This window comes from Oncorhynchus keta, chromosome 30 (genome assembly GCF_023373465.1).
Source record: "Oncorhynchus keta strain PuntledgeMale-10-30-2019 chromosome 30, Oket_V2, whole genome shotgun sequence".
Taxonomy (NCBI): Eukaryota; Metazoa; Chordata; class Actinopteri; order Salmoniformes; family Salmonidae; genus Oncorhynchus; species Oncorhynchus keta.
The window spans coordinates 23374537-23396070 of NC_068450.1; the positions used below are offsets into that span (position 1 = coordinate 23374537).

The 21534-nt window shown below is 41.8% G+C and overlaps 2 protein-coding genes and 1 long non-coding RNA gene across 7 annotated transcripts; 1 reads left to right on the forward strand and 2 right to left on the reverse strand.

Annotated features, from left to right (window-relative positions):
• Positions 1–8418: 8418 nt before the first annotated feature.
• On the reverse strand, positions 8419–9959 carry LOC118363322 (uncharacterized). Its single transcript, XR_004821381.2, has 2 exons — positions 9814–9959; positions 8419–9474 (listed from the first exon to the last, which is right to left on the reverse strand). It is a non-coding gene; the product is annotated as an uncharacterized LOC118363322 (long non-coding RNA).
• Positions 9960–10200: 241 nt separating this feature from the next.
• On the forward strand, positions 10201–17860 carry LOC118363319 (lateral signaling target protein 2 homolog). 5 transcript variants are annotated; one of them, XM_035744040.2, is made up of 13 exons: positions 11030–11632; positions 12467–12607; positions 12876–13013; positions 13161–13363; positions 13454–13543; positions 13659–13748; positions 13868–13969; positions 14061–15383; positions 15605–15732; positions 16518–16634; positions 17122–17220; positions 17305–17408; positions 17534–17860. In XM_035744040.2, exons 1-13 carry the CDS (start codon positions 11597–11599, stop codon positions 17660–17662), a joined length of 2700 nt encoding a protein of 899 aa, XP_035599933.1. In that variant the 5' UTR covers positions 11030–11596; the 3' UTR covers positions 17663–17860. The 5 variants fall into 5 exon arrangements, with proteins under 5 accessions (XP_035599936.1, XP_035599933.1, XP_035599935.1 ...); XM_035744042.2 differs by having other exon boundaries at positions 17565–17860; XM_035744043.2 differs by lacking the exon at positions 11030–11632 and adding an exon at positions 10201–10331 and having other exon boundaries at positions 17122–17408.
• A 43-nt stretch (positions 17861–17903) lies between these two features.
• On the reverse strand, positions 17904–20771 carry selenot2 (selenoprotein T, 2). The gene is made up of 6 exons (XM_035744044.2): positions 20418–20771; positions 19728–19838; positions 19508–19634; positions 19359–19446; positions 19070–19216; positions 17904–18948 (listed from the first exon to the last, which is right to left on the reverse strand). Exons 1-5 carry the CDS (start codon positions 20633–20635, stop codon positions 19095–19097), a joined length of 666 nt encoding a protein of 221 aa, XP_035599937.1. The 5' UTR covers positions 20636–20771; the 3' UTR covers positions 17904–18948; positions 19070–19094.
• Positions 20772–21534: the final 763 nt, after the last annotated feature.

The window sequence follows — 21534 nt, forward strand, 5'->3', positions numbered from 1 at the left end:
AAGAGATGTGCAGAATGATAATAAGCCTCTGGATCCTTTCCCCTTAATGTCTTTAAAAAATATATATATATTTTTTGACCCACTTTTTACCTCCCCAATTTAGTGTTATCCAATAGCGATCCAATTACGATCTTGTCTCATCACTGCAACTCCCCAATGGGCTCAGGAGAGGAGAAGATCGAGTCATGTGTCCTCGGAAACATGACCCGCCAAACAGCGCTTCTTAAGACCCGCCCGCTTAACTCTGAAGCCAGCTGCACCAATGTGTTGGAGGAAACACTGTTCAACTGACAACTGAAGTCAGCCTGCAGGCGCCCGGCCCGCCACAAGGAGTCGCTAGAGCACGATGAGACAAGTAAAGCCACCCGACCAAAGCCTCCCCTAACCCGGACGATGCTGGACCAACTGCGCGCCACCCGGTCACGGCCGGGTTGTGATGCAGTCTGGGATCAAACCCAGGTCTGTAGTGACGCCTCAAGCACCGCGATGCAGTGCCTTAGACAGCTGTGCCGCTCGGGAGACCCCTTAATGTATTTTTCATGTCAGCCAGGCCCACCTTTTCAAAGACACACCATTTAATTAAATCTGTAGTTGAGTAAAATAAGAAGATTTGTTCTGGTCACAAAATAATCCAGAGAATTATGGCAAACAGCGCCACATTCAGGCAGAAAACAGAATGTTATATTCTCAGCCAGGACCATCTTTTCAAAGAAAACAAATTATCTCTATTTGAGCAAAATAAGTATTTTGTTGTGATCACAAGAAAATCCTAACAATTCAGGTAAAGAGTGCCACAGTCAGGCAGAAAATCTGAATGTTCTATCATAAAGTGAGAACCATTATTTTCCCTGGCTGATATGGCTGCTACTTAGAAATACTATAACAGTAAATTAACAGATTACATTCACCGCAATAAACCTGTCTCCAATATAATCACATAGTTTATTTACACAGACCCACCCACCACGGACCTTTGACAAATAAATATCCGTGTGAAAAGGCGTCCCATTTTGTCAACAAACTCAATGTAATCCAAGACTTGTGGTAACCTATGACCCCTATAATTTAGATAGCCTAGTAAACGATGCCCCTCTGGTATGTTCTATTGAGAACTGTCTGGGACTAGTTGTTTTTCTGTTTACTACTCAAATATATTTGACTTATTAAGTAAAATATTAAATTAACTGCAATAAACTGGTCTCAAATATATTAGCATAACTAGGCTACACAGATCCACGGCAGTCCCACTGTAAAATGAGAGGCTTTTACTGTATTAAAACGTGTCCCAGTCCAACATGCCCAGCTCTGGGCTTCTTCCTTTCTTCTTTTTTCCCCCTTCTTCTTCTTCTTCTTCTTCTTCTTTTTTTTCTATGATATCATGGCGGCCCGCAAACAATCGTTTAAGTGTATGCCGCCACCTACTGTGCTGAATGTACGATCAATCGTGATCTGCCCAATTCTTTCCTACAATGAACATAAAAAAAACAAATAACATTCCTACTAACTTGTACCACAATTACAGCACGTAACCTTCACATTGCTCCCACAACCACCGTAATCATGTGTCCCTCCACACCTTTCTTTCCTTTACACTGAGCAGCTACATGTCCCATTCTTTGCCATTTAAAACACTGCCGTGCATATGGGACACATTCTCTAACATTGAAATTAAGGAATCCGTTCTATTCTTTTTCCGGCAAGACTTTCTCAAACCTCTCCATCACTGATAAGCTTTCACTTCTTTGATCCTCTTTCCTACTGATCAACCTTTTGGCCTCAATCACTCTGCCTCCCTTCACATTTTCTTTAATATCATCTATGGACATAGATATTTGGACCCCAGTGATGGCTCCCTTCAATCTAGCATCAGCACCAGGTACCTGCCTGGCTTTTAATCTTCTTCCCATTAAGTTTTTCCATTTTCAAAATCTTCCCTTGCTGAGCGTGGCAACCACACAATATTAACAATCTACCATTTACAATGAGCCGAGCTAATTTCACTTCACCTACCTCTTTCTCGACGGCAGTAGTTAGCTGGATAGGTTGTAAGTGAGGCCCTGTGGTCTCCTCAAACACTTTCACCACTTTCCACTCCAACACATCAGTACTCTTGCTTCTTACCTTGGCCCTCTTTATGCTTTCTTCACTCGACGCTTCACTGCTTTCTGTCTCATGATCTCTCTTCTTCCTACGTCTTTCCACCACTGACCATTCTGGTCCTTGACCCTCTTCCTCCCGCTCCATACCATCAGAACTGACACCCATATTGTTCTCATTCCAGCACAGCTGTTGCTTCACCAAGTTTTTCTCCATTTCGTCCATTTAGTCCACACTATCCGCCTCCATTTTCGACCTCCTCCCACGGCCGCCTGCTCCTTCTACACCCCACTGGGGCTTCACGACTTCTTCTTTACGTTTTTTGGGCGAATCGCAACCAAATGACAGTTGCATACACCACCTGCTGCACTGGAGTGTGAGACCTGTCACAACCTATCTATACCTCTATATTCTCTTAACTAACCCAGAATTTCTAATTGAATAAAAGCATTCCTTACAAACCTCACTACTCCCATCACCGCACCCATCCACTCACCATTCCTGTCCAACCTCTCTGACCCTGTCAAACAACCTCTACCATTCTACATCATACATTTCACAAAATAATAATAAATGTTCAACCGTTTCCTCTACCAAACAGCCATTACACATTCCTGTACCATGTTTCCCTGTACATTTCAAAGAGGAATGAAATCCTCTATGCCCTAATCTCATCCTACACAACATAACTTCTTGCCTTCTGTTCCCATTATATGACATTATCTCCCATACAGATTTCCGAGTACTATAAAAATGTCTGCCCTTACTACTTTCATCCCATTGTCACTGCCAGAAATCTAACCCAACTCCACCTGTATATCCACAATATTATTTTTCTCAGCTCTTTTTGCTATTATATCTACTATATTATTTCCATTAACTCCTGTATGAGCCAGAATCCAACAGAACAACATTTTAATTCTTCTTGAATATTGAATATTAAAACATACAATTTACCTGTAGTGTAACAGAGCGACCCACAGGAGCAATCAAGGTCAAGCGCCCCGCCCAAGGGTGTGTCGATAGATCTCCAACCTGAACCATCGACCTATCGGCCTCTGGCCCAAGCGCCTAACTGCCAGGCCAACAACCATCCAAGATTCCCCCCCCCCCTCCTCTCCCACACACAAAATAAACTCTCCCAATGCAACAACAACCAACAAAAGGAACAAGAGAAAAACAAAGGAAAACAACAATGCAAAAACAAAAGACATCAAGGACAACAAAGGCCAACTGTATACGTTTGAGTGCATGTGTGGCACTATTTACATGCGTGTATGTGTGTGTGTGTGTCCATGTGGTTGTGCACGTGTGCGTTTGAATACAGGTGTGTGTATATGCATGTTTACACGTGAACAAACACCTGCACGGCACTAAATGTAAGAGTGTTGCCCCTCAGTGTCATTAATTTTTTTGTTTATTTAGACTTTTATCTTTCTGTCATTCTATCCTCTGTCCAGCAACTCCACTCCCACATGTCTCCAGTTCCCCATCCCAACCTTCAGCTTCCCTCAGCCCATATCACCTATCTCTGCTGGCCACCCTCTTCAAATTTCTGCACACCATATATCTACAACAGCACCTTGATACAGATAACTTGAAACCCCACGATAAAGACCATTCCTCTACTGCTACAAAAGCACCTTGACACAGATAACTTGAAACCTCATGATAAAGACCATTCCTCTACTGCTACAACAGCACCTTGCATTTTCTCTATTTCACAAGGAATATCCCTTCCCCTTTTCCAAATGGCACCATCATCTGTATATAAGGCCGCCCCTATGCCCTGTCCAATATCCCAAAAGATAATAATCAATCTTCAACGTGAATAAGATAGTTCTAGCACTATCCTGTGGAGTTCCATTTTCCACCTCATATTCTCTTGATAACTCACCCTGACCTGGAAGGTTCAGTCAAACAAGAAATCCATTATCCAGGTGTACATTCTCCCACTAATACCCATTCCATTCAATTCAATCAGTAGACCTTCCCGCCACATTGTATTATATAGTTTTTCAATATCAAAATATACTCTTGACATCACATCCTTCATTGCCAAAACTTTGGTCACCTCAATACTAACTTTAACCAAGGGGAGTCCTTCTTTTTCAGAATCCACTCTGGTATGGACTTAATAGACCCCTATGTTCCAGATAACACATCAATCTGCCTACAAACAACTGTTCCATTAGTTTACAGAGATTTACTGTAAGTGCAATAGGTCTTTAACTAGCAGGACTGGATGGATCTTTACCAGGCTTCACAAAAGGCAAAACCACAGCACGTTTCCATCCTGATGGTAGCACTCTCCTCCATATTTTCTTAAATTAACTCAATCTTTCCCAGAACTTCTGTAGGCAGATGTTTAAACATAATGTAGCATAATCGATCTTCACCTGGAGCAGTGCAACCACACCCCTCCAAGGCCCTCGTTATTTCAAACATGGTTAACGAAGCATTCAGTGACTCTCCACAATCACACTTCTTACTGTAAACACCTTCATGCATTCTTAGCTTTTCTTCTTTACATCTTTTACATTCATCACTTAGATTGTCAACTTTATGCCCTGCTGCAAAAGCTCTTTCTAGAGCACCTGCTTATTCTTTGTTTGAAACAGACGTAACATTTCCCTCAGCCAACACGGTATCTGTACTGTCATTCCTCTCCCCATCATTCTCTTTAACATTTTCCACACATCCCCCAGTTGTTTCCCTTCCTAGAAGAACAGAATTCCCGCCTTGCACCTTTCTTTGCATTCTTAATGACTTTCCTAGTGTCACGCCTTGGTTATAGTATTTTGTGTTTTCGTTATATATTTGTTCAGGCCAGGGTGTGACATGGGTTTATTGTGTTGACGTATTGGGTTTTTTGTAGGCATTGGGATTGTGGTTGATTAGGGGTGTGTCTAGCATAGGCTTGGCTGCCTGAGGCGGTTCTCAATCAGAGTCAGGTGATTCTCGTTGTCTCTGATTGGGAACCATATTTAGGTAGCCTGGGTTTCACTGTGTATTTCGTGGGTGATTGTTCCTGTCTCTGTAGTGTTCACCAGATAGGCTGTAATTAGGTTTTTCTCATTCCGTTTGTTGTTTTTTGTATATTTAATAGTTATTTCATGTATCACTATTCTACATTAAAGAACATGAGTAACCACCACGCTGCATTTTGGTCTGACTCTCTTTCAACAGACAAACACTGTTACACCTAGCCAACGCTCTCTTTCTCAGCTATCAAATGTAAAATAATTCTTCAAAGTTTTAAAAGCATTATCACAATTGATGGCCTTAGTACATGCTTCAGTCCACCAAGGAACTATCTTTAGTCTACCATTCCCCCCTCTTATTGGAATAGACAATAAGGCAGCATCCAATATGACTGAATTGACAGATGCAGCACAGTCTTCTACCGACCTTTCCATTGACAATTTATGACCCTCTTTTTCACACAAAGTGTCAAAAAGTTCTGAGTTTGCTTTGTTAAAGCACCAATTTGAAACCAGTTCCCCTTTCTGAAACATACGTCAAGATCTATGTTGCACATGACCAGTGGCGACCAGTCATTCAGGGCAGATGGGGCAGTGAAAAGCTCTTACAATATTCGATCATTATATTTCTCAAAAACAGGTTATAGCTCCATGTGCACCAACAAGTCAGAACAGTAGGCTAAATTAAGAGGTGAAAATAGACAAAATTATTAGGCTGAGACATATGGGCTACTAACACCGTAAATTAATCGAAATGATGGATTGCCTCTTATCGGCTTGTCGTCCCCTTATGCCATAGTTTGTACATCTCAAATGTCAGTATAAACCAAATTTGTTTAAGCAAGTGAGCCATATCAGCTATGTTTTTTTTTAAAGGCAGTAAATGAGGCTGAATGAACTGGTACGTGTTGGGACTCTGCTGTAGGGACAGCTTTATGTAGGCCCTAACAGTTTGTGGGCACCGTTTGTCACCGTTATAGTGCAATTAATGTATTGTTTAGTATTGAGTAGTGGCTTTGCTGGCATGCAGCCCACTCTTCTTTTTTTTGTTGCCCCACCAAGATTTAGATGCAAAAATCGCCACTGTAAGTTATGTTTTTTTTAAAGGTAGTAAATGAGGCTGAATGAATTGATTCGCTGCCAGACAAGGCTCTGCTGATAGCCAGATGTAGCAGTGGTAAGATGTTGGGACTCTGCTGTTGGGGAAGCTTTATGTAGGTCATAACAGTTTGTGGGCACCATTTGTCACCGTTATAGTGCAGCTTATGCATTGTTTAGTGTAGTGTAGTGGCTTTGCTGGCATGCAGCCCATATTCTTTTGTTTGTTTGCCCCACCAAGATTTACGTGCTAAAATCACCATTGCACATGACTGGGAAATGATCACTACCTATTGTGGTCCTTCTGTAGCTCAGTTGGTAGAGCATGGCGCTTGTAACGCCAGGGTAGTGGGTTCGATCCCCGCGACCACCCATACGTAGAATGTATGCACACATGACTGTAAGTCGCTTTGGATAAAAGCGTCTGCTAAATGGCATATTGTGGATTCTATCTTCACATCCCACTCACATATACCAGCAATGGAGGACATGACGATGTACCTCTCATTCAATCTTCAACAACTGAACTATTGGAATTTGTGGTATTGCTGCCCCACAAACTGTTATGCGCATAGACATTTCCACAACATATCTCCTTATCACTTGAACTGGATTTCGCAACTGTGTCTAATTCAGATACAGAAATGGGTTTACAAGGATTATAGTAATTCAACGACGTGATATTACCCCCTTCTCTACACATCTCCACCGCCCCACATTCATGCTCTTTGAAACCTGGGTTTATTTGATAAATGTAGCACACCCACCACCTGGACCCTCTATTCCATCACCTCTCACAGAAATAAACAGGTACAATATAATCCAATCCATGTTTCTTGTATACACACCACATCCAGTAAAACATCTAAGCCATGTATAAACTTCTTCAATTCTTGTCCATTGGCTATCAACTTCAGGTATGGGAGCGGCTTTTTGGGCTCCCGAGTGGCGCAGCGGTCTAAGGCACTGCATCTCAGTGCAAGAAGCGTCACTACAGTCCCTGGTTCAAATCCAGGCTGAATCACATCACGCCGTGAATGGGAGTTTCATAGGGCAGCTCATAATTGGCCCAGCGTCGTCCAGGTTTGGACGGGGTAGGCCGTCATTGTAAAAAATAATTTGTTCTTTTTATTTTAATTGTTTTATTTTATTTCACCTTAATTTAACCAGGTAGGCTAGTTGAGAACAAGTTCTCATTTACAACTGTGACCTGGCCAAGATAAAGCAAAGCAGTGTGACACAGAATACAAATTATGACTTGTTTTTAACAGCAACAGTTCCAACCTAGACTAGTTTCAACAATAATTTCTACAGTAAGATGTACAGTATGCCTGATCATTTTTCATCTTCATCTGTACTGTTATAAACGCTTTGGTACACCAGAAGTACATTCATTTCCAATGGAACGCTGCGTTTGCCTTGCAGCATTGCATTGCAGAGGCAGTTGCAGTGCGTTCTGTGTGGTGCATACGTTCCATTTATCGAACATATGCATCAAATTGTATGAGTAGACTTGACAGAAAGTAGCAACATGTGAATGTCGAATTTTTGTTGCACACATATCCAGTAAAAAATGTGAGATTAAATAATAAAAACAGTTTGATTGCATAGTTTCTTTACATATTTGTATGAATGTATTTGCCGAGTAGCATACATATGATTTATTGGATGACATCTGAACATGTATTGTGAGAGCCTATAATATAATTTCCCTCCAAAATGCATAGTTTTGGAGCAACATGCAATAATAAATAGTCAAGATAGCAGTGAGTAGGCTCTTTCAACAATGAGACCAATGTTGAGGAAGGTGGTTTTGATCGCGCAGTTGGACTGGGACCAGCCCCGCCGAAAGCGTGGGTCTGGAGATGGTTGAAGTCCCGAAAGCATGCAGGGGAGTTCCACTGTCTCATTCAAGAGCTTCAACTATTTCGAGAAGAATTTCGAAGTTACTTTCGTCTGAACCGAAGCGAGTTCGATCACCTGCTCAAGGTGGTTGGAGCCAGGATCGCCCGGATGGATACCAACTACCGGGAGTCAATTAGCCCAGTTGAATGCCCGATTTGTCTCCGGTAAGCTAAATTCTAGTGAATTTTTAAAGCTTTTGATACCGTAATTGATTGATATTAGATATATTTTATGTGCAACCTAGCTAGCTAAAAGGCTCTCTAGTTAATAACCCTTATGTGACATGAGATGTACATTTACAGAATGTTCATTAGGACTATAACTTTTCCCAAAGTTGGTTTAAAATATTTTTTTAATGATGCAATAAACATAATATATATTAACATAATATGACACCATAAAAGGTGAGATTTATGTTAACTAAATACTGCTTGTATAGTGTAGTTAGTGGCATAAATATAGGAACAGTGTGGTAAAGTTGGTAATACTTGGTGTTTACTCATGGAATTTGTATTTCAGATCAAAAGATGAATATGACAGCAAACTGTTTTAGGATATTTATTTTCTAACCCAGAAACAACAGCTATACATTTGCCTCATATTAATACTTTGATCTGAAATACCAATGAATCTACATGACTATACTGTAAAAATGACCTACTTTACTTCACTGTCGCACTTATGACACTACCTGTGATGTGGAGAAAAAAAACGTACCATTGAACTCGGCTTCGAAAAGCAGCTGATACATTTTAACCTTGACTGCTGCTTTTCTTCACTGAGGCAGCCTCTTCAGTGTTGGCACCAGGCTCATGGCAAAGATGGTCTCTTCATCCTCCTTGCTGTGAGCATCAGGTTGGGCTGCATCCCTCTCGATGGCTTGGAGGAGAGCCTCTGCTGAAATGAGTTGAGTGGATCTGGGGGCTGGTGTGACGTTGTTCCTCTTCGTTTCTCTCTCTGTTTCTTTTCACGGCCACATCCTGTTCAACGAGGTCCTCAGTGGTCACTTCCGTGAGGTTCATAATAATCTCAGGTGGTCCTAGATCCAGAGGTGCTTCCTCTATTTCATCATCTTCCATGGCTGCACCGGTGGTGGTCATACTCGTGGATGATGTTGTAGAGGGTCTCACTCCACTGGTGAAGGTGAGGGTCGCATTTGTAGGTGACGTTGAGGGTCTTGATGTACCGGTGGCAACAACACTTGTGGATGATGTAGTAGAGGGTCTGGCTGTAAAATTGCCACTCGTTGCCCGAGGCACAATAAATGGATCCAGAAAAGAATGTGGCAGAAGCGCCAAGGCTGCTGACCTGAAGCTGCTGACCCAGACCTCTTCTTCTCTCTCTCTGATACCTGCCCCTGAGTCCTATCCACTTCCTCCTTTCTCTTCTTCTACATAGACATGAACATGATAAGTCAAACCATTACCTAGCATAACTATAGTTATTAGATAGCTATCATGGACATGTCACCTACTGTACACATAGACAAACACACACGGTTATCTGACCAAATTATCAGGGGTACAGTAGTATCTACAATTTCTATTACTATTTATCTAGCATACACACTCACACTCTTTCAAACATGATTATTTGGTAAAGTTATCAGGGGTAGTAACTAGCATAATTTATTTGACTATTTATTTTACACACACACTTCAATGGCTAGGTTAACAAGCTAGCTAACGCTAACTAGCCACATCTAGCACAAGCTCACTACTAAACTGACCTGGCAATTCTACTATCGTGCACCCTTGTCTCCAATCAGCATTTTTTTGTGTGTTAATGTCCCTGTAGCTGTCAGCAGTTATGTCAAAAAGACACCGTTTTGAGGATACTGCGAAAATGATTCTCTCCTCCATGTGTTCAACCGCATGCGACCATTTGCAAAAGTTACCTGCATCAGTATAGTTGCCTAGCTGCGCAAAATGTTATGCAGCAGTGATGCAAAACACAGTCACACCGACTGTGTTCGAAGCGTTAGGCTGCTTTAGCTAACCGGATAACTGAGTAGTGATCCTAGCTGCACCCTATTCGGCAGGTTCCCCTCAATGTGTAACAGTACAGTTGTAGTGTCCACTCGACCGCCACTCTTTTCGCTTTTCATCCTTTTTGCTTCAATAACTTTTCCTCCTTTCAGGGAAGCCTTAACTTCTTCCATGGTCATTTCCACTGGCATCCCAGCAATTACTCCTCTCAGTTTAGACGTAACATCATGAATGTGACATTTCACCCGACCCCAATATAGTGAGTATATATATTTTGTTTTACTATTTGCAATGATCAGAACCTTCCCATAACCCAGTGGTTTGGCATCCCTAATCACCCCAATCTTTTTCCTAATTGATTTTGTGAAATGCAACGGATGAAAGTACTTACTTGCTGGTTCTGGGAACACTACCAAAACTTTATGACGTTCTACTCCAACGTCTTAGTCTAGAGTGGTCATTTACAGGTCTACTCTCAACACTACTCATTGTTTCCCCAGCAGTATTCATCCCTCCATCACTCTCATTTGTAAATGGCTGATCACTACTGGTTTTATCGTCATTATCATCAATTGCCCTTTAGAGATTCAGTATCTCTATTGCTTTGCATGCTTCAAAGGAAAAAAATAAGGAAAAAAACATTTAATATATTGTAAATCAGTAAAAAAAATATAGAGTTGTAGTTGGGGGCAGGTAGGCTACTTGTTTCAAAAGTTAAAGAGGGCTGTGTTATTGTTCAGGAGAGGGACTGTAAGGGTTTTCTACAAGGACCCTGAGCATTCCCTTCAGTGGCAAACTATTGTTGGGAGAGGGGTCTATAAATGTGAGATAAATGTGAGGATTATTCCATTGACATTTTGTGTGTCTCAATCTTAAATGGCATGAGGTATTACTCAATTTAAATGAAGGGAAGCTACATTGTGAGAAACATGATTAATCATATCACCTTTGTAAATGATTTTAAAGGGTTAATGACCTTAGGTTTGAGCATCTGTGGTCTCCATTTCAGATAAAATCAAAAATGACCTAAAATGTATCATTGGTGTTACTACTCTGACAAGTGGCACAATATTATCATAATGGTAAAATCTATTTAAAGTCATTTAAGCTGCTATAGTAGTTGATTTGGAATGAGAAGAAGTACACAAATGCATTTCAGTAAATACAAATAGAGAAAATGGAAGTACATGTTTTCCAAACTCAATGGATTACTTTACAATAATGGATTAATTCAGTAACCAAACATTTCTTTAAGTCATTCATGTTTACAGGTTCCTGTAAATCCATACATCAAGGTAGTCTATGCCCCGCCCATAAATGTGCAGGTAAGATCAGGTAAAAAGGGTGAGAACAGGCAAGTCTCCTTTGACAATCGTGTGGTTGAAGAAGGATATGCTGGCATTGCTGCTGCTGCACTAAAGTAATCTGGAACGGCTTTGACAGAAATCTTGGGATTATTTTTGATTTGAATATTAGATTAGCTAGATTAAACTAAGGATATAGACAAGGTGAACATTTTCAACCATGAACAGATTTCGAAAGTGGTTTCACAAACCTAAGGTAAGTAAGTGTCTTTTAAAAAATGTAACCATGCAAGTTAGTTTAGAACAAATTCTTATTTACAATGACAGCCTACCGTGAAACAGTGGGTTATCTGCCTTGTTCAGGGGCAGAACAACAGGTTTTTACCTTCTCAGCTCAGGGATTCAATCCAGCAACCTTTTGGTTACTGGTCCAATGCTCTAACCACTAGGCTACCTGCCACCCATCACAATCTTTTGGCCCTATCAAATGTCTGATACTATTTTTTGGAAGATTTTATTCAAATCTAATAATTCATAACCCTTTATTATTTGAGGTATTTTAAGAAAAAAATCTATTCTTGCATTTCCTAGCAGTTTCTTTGTCTTTTTTTTGTGTGAGAAACATGTTTCCCATTATATATAAAAAAATGGAGCAACAATAATCGTATAAACATTAGCATTACTATTCCATGTAGAATATCCTGTATTTGAGTCAGACATGCTAGCAGTATTCTTTTTAAACTTCAAACCAGTGGTATGTCCACGTTTCCTCTGTAAACACGGACATATAAGCTGCTGCCCAGCTAATTACAGTAAGGGCTCCTTTTTCGGTGGCTGCTGGGCTTTGTAAAAGAAACACAGCCTCGTTCAATAGCTGCTTCTGGGCTTGATTCAGCTAGCCACAAGTCATACCCCAGGGGCATTGTTCTCTCTCATTTGTTGAGCTCCTTTTGTTTGTCCAAAGTGTAGAATCTTACAGAAAAAAAGATGTACTGTTACTCCCTCCCTCCTCAGTCCTTTTACCATAAAAAATGTGATTAGTCTATTCAGTCTTTCATTTCTTAATGTTACACTATTTGTTTGCCTGAAGAAATCGGACCAACAATTGCTCGCCCAGTTCTACTGTGCTGATGAAGAGCTGAGGCAAGTGGCTGCCAAGCTCAACAGCCTGAATGGCAAGAACGAACCCCAACGCTGTGCCCTGCTGGTCAGCCAGTTCCGCTCCTGCCAGGTAAAGAAAGGCTGTGTCCCAAATGGAACCATATTCCCTATTTGGTGCACTACTTTTGACCAGAGCCCTAAAGGCCCTGGTAAAATGTAGTGCACTACTAAGGGAATGGGGCGCCATTTTGGACACGGATAAGTGAATCATCATCACTTCCTCTTATTGTAATGATAAAAGCACCAGTAGAGACCTTTAAGATAATGATTCACAAACTGTAAAATAGTATGTGCTATCTTCAATGGGATTTCAATTCCTCTTCTTGGATTTACAACAGGACAATGTGCTGAGCATCCTCAACCAGATCATGAATGAGTGTATTCCAGGCGAGAGAGCCAACCGAGACTTCTATGTCAAGTTCCCAGACGAGATTCAACAAGAGAACCTGGAAGGCCAGCTGTGGTTTGGAGCTGAGGTACCTGCTAGCATAATCTTATCTTGACACTTCAGGCGTTCATGTCTCGGCGACAGCATTATAGAACAATTGCTGGTCATAGCGATTTTAGCTATTATCTTCGAAAAGCTGACTATGTAGAATAACACATTTATGTTATCTCCCTAGTGTTTGGCTGCTGGCTCCATCATCATGAACCAGGAGGCTGAGAGCGAGGCAATGCGTCCCCTAGCAAAGGAACTGACTCGCTGCATAGATGAAGTACGGAACATCGCCCGTGACCAGGCTCTGCGCAATCGGAACATCTATACAGAGCTACTGTGCCAGGCCTTGAGAAAATTTGACAACCTGTTTGCAGGTTTCGAGTTCAGGTGAGACAGTGAAAATGATATTTTACTCCCACAGGAAAAGTGGGTTTCATAGCGTAACACACTCACTATCTTTTTCCTTCTGTACCTCAGCTATGTTTCAGCCATGGTACCAGTTAAGTCCTTTAAACAGTATGACATCCAACAGGATGTCACTGTGCTGTTCTGTGAGACAGTGTCCAGGTGAGAATGTATACATAGTTCTCACCTACTGTATATATGCTTCCTATCAAATAATTGATTTATTAATCTACTAATAAATGTTACTAAGTCATTTTTCCCTCATGGATTCTGTTAGGGCACTAAAACGGGGATATATCACTCAAGACCTGATCGATGACTATGAGCCTGCACTCATGTTTACAATCCCACGATTAGCTATAGTGTGGTGAGTGTTCTGAAGAAACTCTCCAATAAATACCTTTTCAATTGTCATTTTTATTGTACAGTATTTGAATAATCTACATCACTACAAATTCTCAAACCAAATGCCATGTGTCTGTCTAGTGGTCTAATGGTGTTTCCTGATGGCCCCATGAAGCTGGATGGTGAGTTGGAGGACATGTCTGAGTTATTCAGGCCCTTCCACTCTTTACTGAAGAAAATTAGGTACAGTACCTCCGTTTCAAAGCCTAGTTTTAACAATAGCATTAGTCTTGATGAGTTATTTTCAAAAGTCAACATTTTGGTATATGAACAGGAATCTCCTGCGCACGCTCAAGGAAGAAGAGCTTCATTCGTTGGAACGCAACCTCTGTGTCACTCATGAAGAGGGTTTGGTTGCCCGCCGCTGTTCTTCAGCCATACCACATTCAGCCATCACTCTGGCCCAGCAACTAGAGCATACCATGCATGGGAGGCAGGGGGCAAAGTCCCAGTCAAGTGTTCCTCCTCAGGCATGTGTCGTGATGGAGGAGGACAAGGAGGACAACCCTTCCCTCCTGGAAGTTGAACCTGGCCGTTTAGAGTGGGACGCAGAGGTTGAGCTGTCATCCTCCATGCAGACGGACATCATGGAGATGGAGCTGCTCAGCATGATGTTCTACCAGGCGGGAGATGAGATGTCCAGCTTTCTGTCCCCAGCACCCAGCCAGACTTCATCTCCTTACCCCCAGAGGAGGGGGGCTGCCAGCCTCACCCCCAGCCCCATGGCCTCTCCTCTCAGGCTCCGCAGGGCTGGGAGCAGAGTGTCGTCTGGTGGTTGGTCATCTGGTGGGTCAAGTGTAGACAAAGAGGAGCGTGTCTTCTACATGGATGACTTGGACGGGACACAGAAGCAAGGCTATTCCCTTCCTAACTCCCCATATCTGAATATGAGGCGGAACATGTCTTGCCCTTCTTCACCGTGGACCAGCTTGTCCAGGAAGTGTGCGGAGGCAGCCCTCCAGCGCAGCAAGAACTGGCCCAGCAGTAGCAGGCTCTCGATCCCAGACCCTGGGGCTCTCTCTGTCCCCCCCATCTGCCTGAATGGGGAGGGGTTGAGCCAGAATGTGAGCCAGGATGTTTTAGAGACAGCAGAGCTGATTGCACTGAGAATGAAGGGGATGAAAATCTCTGCAACTGTGATCAATCCCCCATCTCCCAACCTGTCTACCTGGACCGAGAAGGTGAAAGAGGAAAAAGATGACGATGAAGACAACGATGAAGAGGATTCACAGCTGCAGTCTCTGAATGAAGGGGCCACATACTGCCAGATCAGCCCCTGTATCTGCCTCCAGTGCTCCAGTCTGCATATATTCCCACCAGACCATGACACCTACAGCTGCCTGACTCCCCAAACCCAAGGTCCCCTCTTATCTGCTGTTAGAAGCCCAGCTCTGAGCCCCAGGGAACAGGGGAAGGAGAGGAGCCATGTGCTGGGCCCACGGTTCTCTTCACTACGGGCCAAGGGTCAACAGAGAGATGGTGTTCCAGCATCTGTTGCCTGCCCCAGCCTGACCCAGTGGAGAACCAATGGAGATAGGAAGGCTGAACAGATAGTGGTAGAGGCAGAGCCAGAGGAATACACCCTGTCTCAGTTCAGGTAAGTGCTAACCTCATACTTGCTCTAGTTTGAATGACGTAACCAAAAAGTTGATCAATTATACTACTATTACACTACTATAAACCAGTAGATTATACTATTTTCTCTAGTGGCACTTTATAAATTACAGAATTTTTATAATACATGACAATAACAGTTTTAGCCTAGTTTTCAATGACTGAGCAGAACCTAATGTTCCCTATGTCCCCTACTTCTCTCAGCTATCAACCCAGCAGTAATAACACAGAGGGGATTGAGCATCCTGACATCCAGTTGGCCTGCCACAATATCCGATCCCGTTTCAATAGCAGCGGTGACCTCCTTCACCGTCTGTTTGTGTGCATCTCAGGTACAGTAGGTCCTCATTGTCTTTCGCTTTGTCAATATTGTAAAAAATGTGCTAATTTTCCCCCCTTTAGAACCCCGTCATTAGCCACATCATTTTAATTTTAAAAATTAACAAAAAAAAGTTTGACAGGGCCACTACGCTAAAAATGAGCGTTGAGCTATTAGTGCTTTTTGAGGTCGTTTTGGTTTCGTTCCAATAAAAAAAAAAATATCACGGTTTTCAATTTCATTTTTGATTATTTATTTTTTACAATAAATGCACTACGCATTATGTGGGTTGAATGCTGTAACAACACTGAATAAAACAATAAATAAAAGTCCCATGATGGTAGTGACGGTCCATTTATTAACCATAATGTATTCACATTACTTTAATAAAATATTTCAGTTGTGTATATTACATTTATTTTATTTGATGACTTTATTATTTCCTTCCAAGTCATCATCTCATCTTTATAGAGCTTCTACCTATGCTGTCTTAACAACTCCCTACTACATCGCACAGTTTGGGCTTGATCTGATTTATCTCTAGAGAAACTGCGCATCGGGCAGAAAAAAAACAGAACAAAACGGCATTCAAATAATGTAACCGAAATTTCAGCACGACTAAAAATGGACCAGCCCATCTGTCAATTTCCCGAAATGCCAGATGGCCAGTCTGCCCCTGTATTATGTCATACAGTATCTGGATATGCCTATCCCTCTGTTTGACATAGCTCTTACATCCTAAAACAGACTGAGGGGACAAGTGATCTTAGTCTCTGATAATGTATCAACTGTAACCAGGTGTTGCAGACCAGCTACAAAGCAACTACTCCAGTGACCTAAGAACCATATTGAAGACACTCTTCCAGATAATGACGACTAAGACAGTTCTTGCAGAAGAAGACAAGCAAAGGAAAGGTACTGCAGTGCTTGGGCATATAATGTGACATAACCATGACATGAGAGATTCTACACTGCAAAAAGTTCAATCTAAGCACGCTTAAATATCTTATATTGAGTGATTACTCACTTTAAAAAAAATCTTACCAAGCTAAATTATCTAACATCATTGGCAGAAATGTTTTCTTATTTTAATCTAAAAGGGCTTATCTCTTATTTTAAGAAATTTTACCTTAATCATATTATTTGCTGCGTCCGTAGACCACAGGAGGTTGGTGGAACATATATTGTGGACAGGCTGTGGAAATGGCTGGAGAGGAATAGGTGGAATGGTATCAAATACATTCAATAGATAGGTTCCATGTGTTTAATGTCATTCCATTTGCGCCGTTCCAGCCATTATTATGAGCTGTCCTCCCCTCAGCAGCCTTCTGTGACATAGATGCATCCAAAATCTCTCGACTCCCAGTTCAATATGGTCTGTGTCCTGTTCATGTCTAACCAGCATCCGTAGGCCTGAGTAACAAGGCTCTGGAGGACTGTGCCTTGTGTATGGAGTGGCTGTCCTCCTCCCCATCGATGGAGCAAGATGTCCAATATGAAGGTGATGTCTCCTTTTGGTCTTGTCATTTTAACTGTCCCTATTATCATTTTCTAACCATACATCAACAACCTCAATCACATGTAGCGCTCCCAAACTGGGTTCCTGATGAGGCCTGTAGCGTCTGCACAGCATGTAACGCCCCCTTCACCTTAATACGCAAGAAGCACCACTGCAGGAGCTGTGGCAAGGTACCTGTAAATACCCAGACAAGGGTACCATATAATCACCACTCAACTTCCAGCCACACACACTTACTAATTGAACACAGACTTGTGAATGTATGCGAATAATTTTGAAATGTATGTCATCTCAGATCTTCTGTTCTCGCTGCTCTGCCCGCTCAGCACCTCTACCGCGGTACGGCCAGGTCAAGGCTGTGAGGGTATGCACCCACTGCTACATGTTTCACGTCACGCCATTCTGCCCCTGGAACAGCAACTGACTCAACCCTGGCCCTTATTATTCTATCAATCCAACTGTTTAAGGTAGTTTACTAGCTTATCAATTCAATAGGCATTCACAATGTGGTACCTGTTTTTTGTGACTTTTAGATGTGTATTAGTAAGAGTATCAAAATGTCATACAAAATGTTTCAACATGTGGAGGACCTTCAATCGTTTGTATTGAATAATATTTTATATTGAGTGTTTTTCTTTCTACAACATCACAACTGGGCACTGACATGAGTGAAACCTCTCAGAATGTTTATTACTTTAAGACAAGACAGATATTTTATTCTGCTTCAATCCTTGAGTTGTAGCCACACCATCTGATTTCACACACATATGCAAGGACAAGAGTGCTTTCTCACTACTTAGGAGTGGTTGACAATGTCAAACTGAGTGAGAGGGATCATTAGATAACAATATCATTTCATTCAGCTAGCAGTGCTTTCTTTAACCATTCGTTTCATAAGTTCACGAAGATAAAATATAACTGTTGTGTTGCACAATATCCACTACTTTGAATTGTTAGGCTGCTGGGCACGTACAGCTTAACTTTCTTCCGTGCTACTTTTACATTGTCAGCAACCTGGTTGGACAATTCACTGTACTCAAAAACACATCAAGCATCTCCACTAGAAGATCCATCAGACCGAATTAACATTAAAAGAAACAGTGAGCAATTAGCCCTCTGATTCATTTTCTTCCCCCCCAAAACAACTATTTCAATCATGGATAACACCTGAAAGATAAGAGCTGTAAAAAAAGAAGCACATTCAAAGACTTCAAGCATTTCAAAACTTCAGCTCAAACAGAACTAATTTTGTCAAATCAATCAGGACAGAACAAGCCCTCCCCCCAGTGTCCCCAACGTAAAGGTTCAGACAGTCAAGGGAGACTTGACACAGAACGGCTGACTGAAAAAACAACCACCCCATTACAAAAGCCCTTGGTACAACAGCAGTGCAAACCATTCGCTTTCTTTAACTAAACCACTTATAGGACTACCCTGGAGGACACAAGACACATCACAGTAGCCTCTTAAAATAACATATTTCAAATTTGCTCACAAAATATCTGTATATGACAGGATCTTGTCATCCAAGCCAGCTAGTGGCGTGCTTATTTTTTGTTTAGATCGAGGACACAGGAGCGTTTCCCAGGGCAGAGGAAGTGTGGTCAGTGGCAGGGACATCCAGCCTGGCCTCACAGCAAGCTGTTTGCAGACCAAGCCTTCATTACACCACAACGCAGTCCCACTGACCTGAGCAACTGCTTCAGAGACCTGGGATGGAGAAACAGAGCAGGCTGTTAACGAACACTTGCCCCAGAGTCCATGTCTAAGATAACACAAATAAACAACATCGACATGCTTCAGTCTGTGGATGGCAGATGCATTTCATTACCTACTAATCTTCTTAAACGTCAGCACTACAGAGATGGAAAGGAGATCTTGTCAACTTGATTCATCTTAATGTGATTATCAAGGATTTGGAAGATCTCCTGAATGTTGGGTACATATCCTGACTGCAGCTTGGACCAGATTGGTACATCTAAAAGGGAGTGTAGAAAAGATTGGAGACAAAGATGTTTACATATAATTTAACTGAATTTCATCATCAATGAATTAGTTGTGTACATCCATGCAAGGATGTAAAGTGAAGAAAGTGTTTTCAGTGACCCCATTCAACTCACCATTTAGTGTGATTTCAAATGCACCAGTGGACAAGAAGTGGGTCTCCAACATGTTACTGAGGAAGAATGTCATCAGGCACGAGAATATCTGGAAGACAAACAAGTGTGTTTAGTCAAAATCTATTGAGGTTGAAACCGTAAAACCTCACCTTATTTTCTTGAGTCCACGTCCATGCTCTGGGAGTCTCCAATCCAAGCATAGCGAAGGGATTTTGTCCACTGACAACCAGGGCAATGGCAAGAAGTTTGAAGTAGGAAAATAAATTTCCGAGATATCTGGTGGAGGGCAAAAAGTGGTGATCAGAACACCAAATTCCCTGACGAAATAAATATGTTGACTGGCTACATGGCAATAACATGCCATCTTACTTGTTGATGGTTGTGGGAGGGTAATTTTCCCCTTCTATGCGGATGTCCGGGTACAACTGGCTGATAGACCGGGAGTACTCCTGGAACACCTTGCTATACCCTCAGGAGATGCTGTAACACAGAAACTGGTTAGAAATGTGTGTATTTGACAGAAATTAGAAGTTATATTATTGAAGTTATATTTTGTGGCTCCCAAGTGGTGCAGTGGTCTAAGGCACTGCATCTCAGTGCTTGAGGTGTCACTACAGACAACCTGGTTCGATTCCAGGCTATATCACAACCGGCTGTGTTTGGGAGTGCACAATTGGTCCAGGTTTGGCCGGTGTAGGCCGTCATAAATACGATTTTGTTCTTAACTGATTTGCCTACGGTAAAAGGTTACATTAAACATAGCTGGACACTGTGACACCAAATTCCAGACTAGCAGCCTGCATATAGTTAGCTAGTTCAGGTAATATGCCGGTTCTTTCATTCTATATTAGGAGCCAAAAGGCTGTATAGGAGGATTAGCGAGCAAGCTCAGCTAAGAACTTACTAGCTAACTAGCTAGTAGCTAGCATAAAACAATGTCCCCAAACGATCAAATGGCTAGTTAGCATAAGCTAGTTAGCATTGACTAGCTAACTGCGCCTGCTATCTAACGTTAGCTAGAAAAATAGCTACATAACAGAAAAAAAACGATAATCTTACCAAAACTGGAATTTCAGCACTGGCCCAGTGTAGAGGGCCTGCTTGCTGAGCCTCTGTGGGTCGGCATCCCGCAAAAGATCATCCCCCATATTCAGGCTGTCAGAGGCCTGCGCTGGGTGTTGAGTCATCATGGACCTCCCGACGTAAATGTCTTTTACAGTGACAACTGTGAACAGCAGAAGCGCCGTCAAGATACCCGTTTGGCTATATTCTGCCATTTGAAACGGGGTTTAGGGGACCAACGCCCCGCTTCACAGCCAAGTCTATCGACTGGCAAACTACTGTACACCTGACAGTTTTCTTCTGACCCGTCTCCACTGACAAGCTGCTACAAACTGGCTAGCTCTGTATTAGCAGCAGCTTCATCCTTTTCCTGTAATCTGTGCACCACATCTCTGAAATGCTGCCCCCTGCCGGAGTGGATGCAGCACTATTTGTATGAATACGTTATACTGTATCTCTAATTCTATGGATACACTGTACAGTGCCTTCAGAAAGTATTCATACCCCTTGATTTATTTCAAATGTTGTTGTGTTCCAGCCTGATTTCAACATGGATTAAATCGTATTTGTTTCTCAAACATTCGCACACAATACCCCATAATGACTAAGTGAAAACATGTTTTTAGAAAAGTTAGCAAATGTATTGAAAATAAAATACAGAAATATATCATTTAAATAAGTATTCACACCCCTGATGTTAGAATCACTTATGGCAAGGATTACAACTGTGCATCTTTCTGGGTAAGTCTCTAAGAGTTGTGTACACCTGGATTGTACAATATTATTATTTCAAAATTCTTCAAGCTCTAGTTGTTGATCATTGCTGGACAACCATTGTCAAGTCTTGTCATAGATTTTCGAGCAGATTTAAGTCAAAACTGTAACTCGGCCACTGAGGAACATTCACTGTCTTCTTGGTAAGAAAGATCCAGCATAGATTTGGCCTTGTGTTTTAGGTTATTGTTCTGCAGAAAGGTGAATTAATCTTCCAGTGTCTGTTGGAAAGCAGACTGAACCAGGCTTTCTTATTTTTATTTTTTATCCTCAAAAACTCTCCAGTCCTTAACGATTCCAAGCATATCCATAACATGATGCAGCCACCACTATGCTTGAA

What these genes read in the sequence shown, in the direction of transcription:
- LOC118363319 (XM_035744039.2), top strand. Translation starts at nt 11,597, where the DNA reads ATGAACAGATTTCGAAAGTGGTTTCACAAACCTAAG. An exon ending in CCACGATTAGCTATAGTGTG is followed by an intron (nt 13,749 to 13,867) that starts GTGAGTGTTCTG and finishes GTGTCTGTCTAG; the next exon opens with TGGTCTAATGGTGTTTCCTG. An exon ending in TACACCCTGTCTCAGTTCAG is followed by an intron (nt 15,384 to 15,604) that starts GTAAGTGCTAAC and finishes TACTTCTCTCAG; the next exon opens with CTATCAACCCAGCAGTAATA.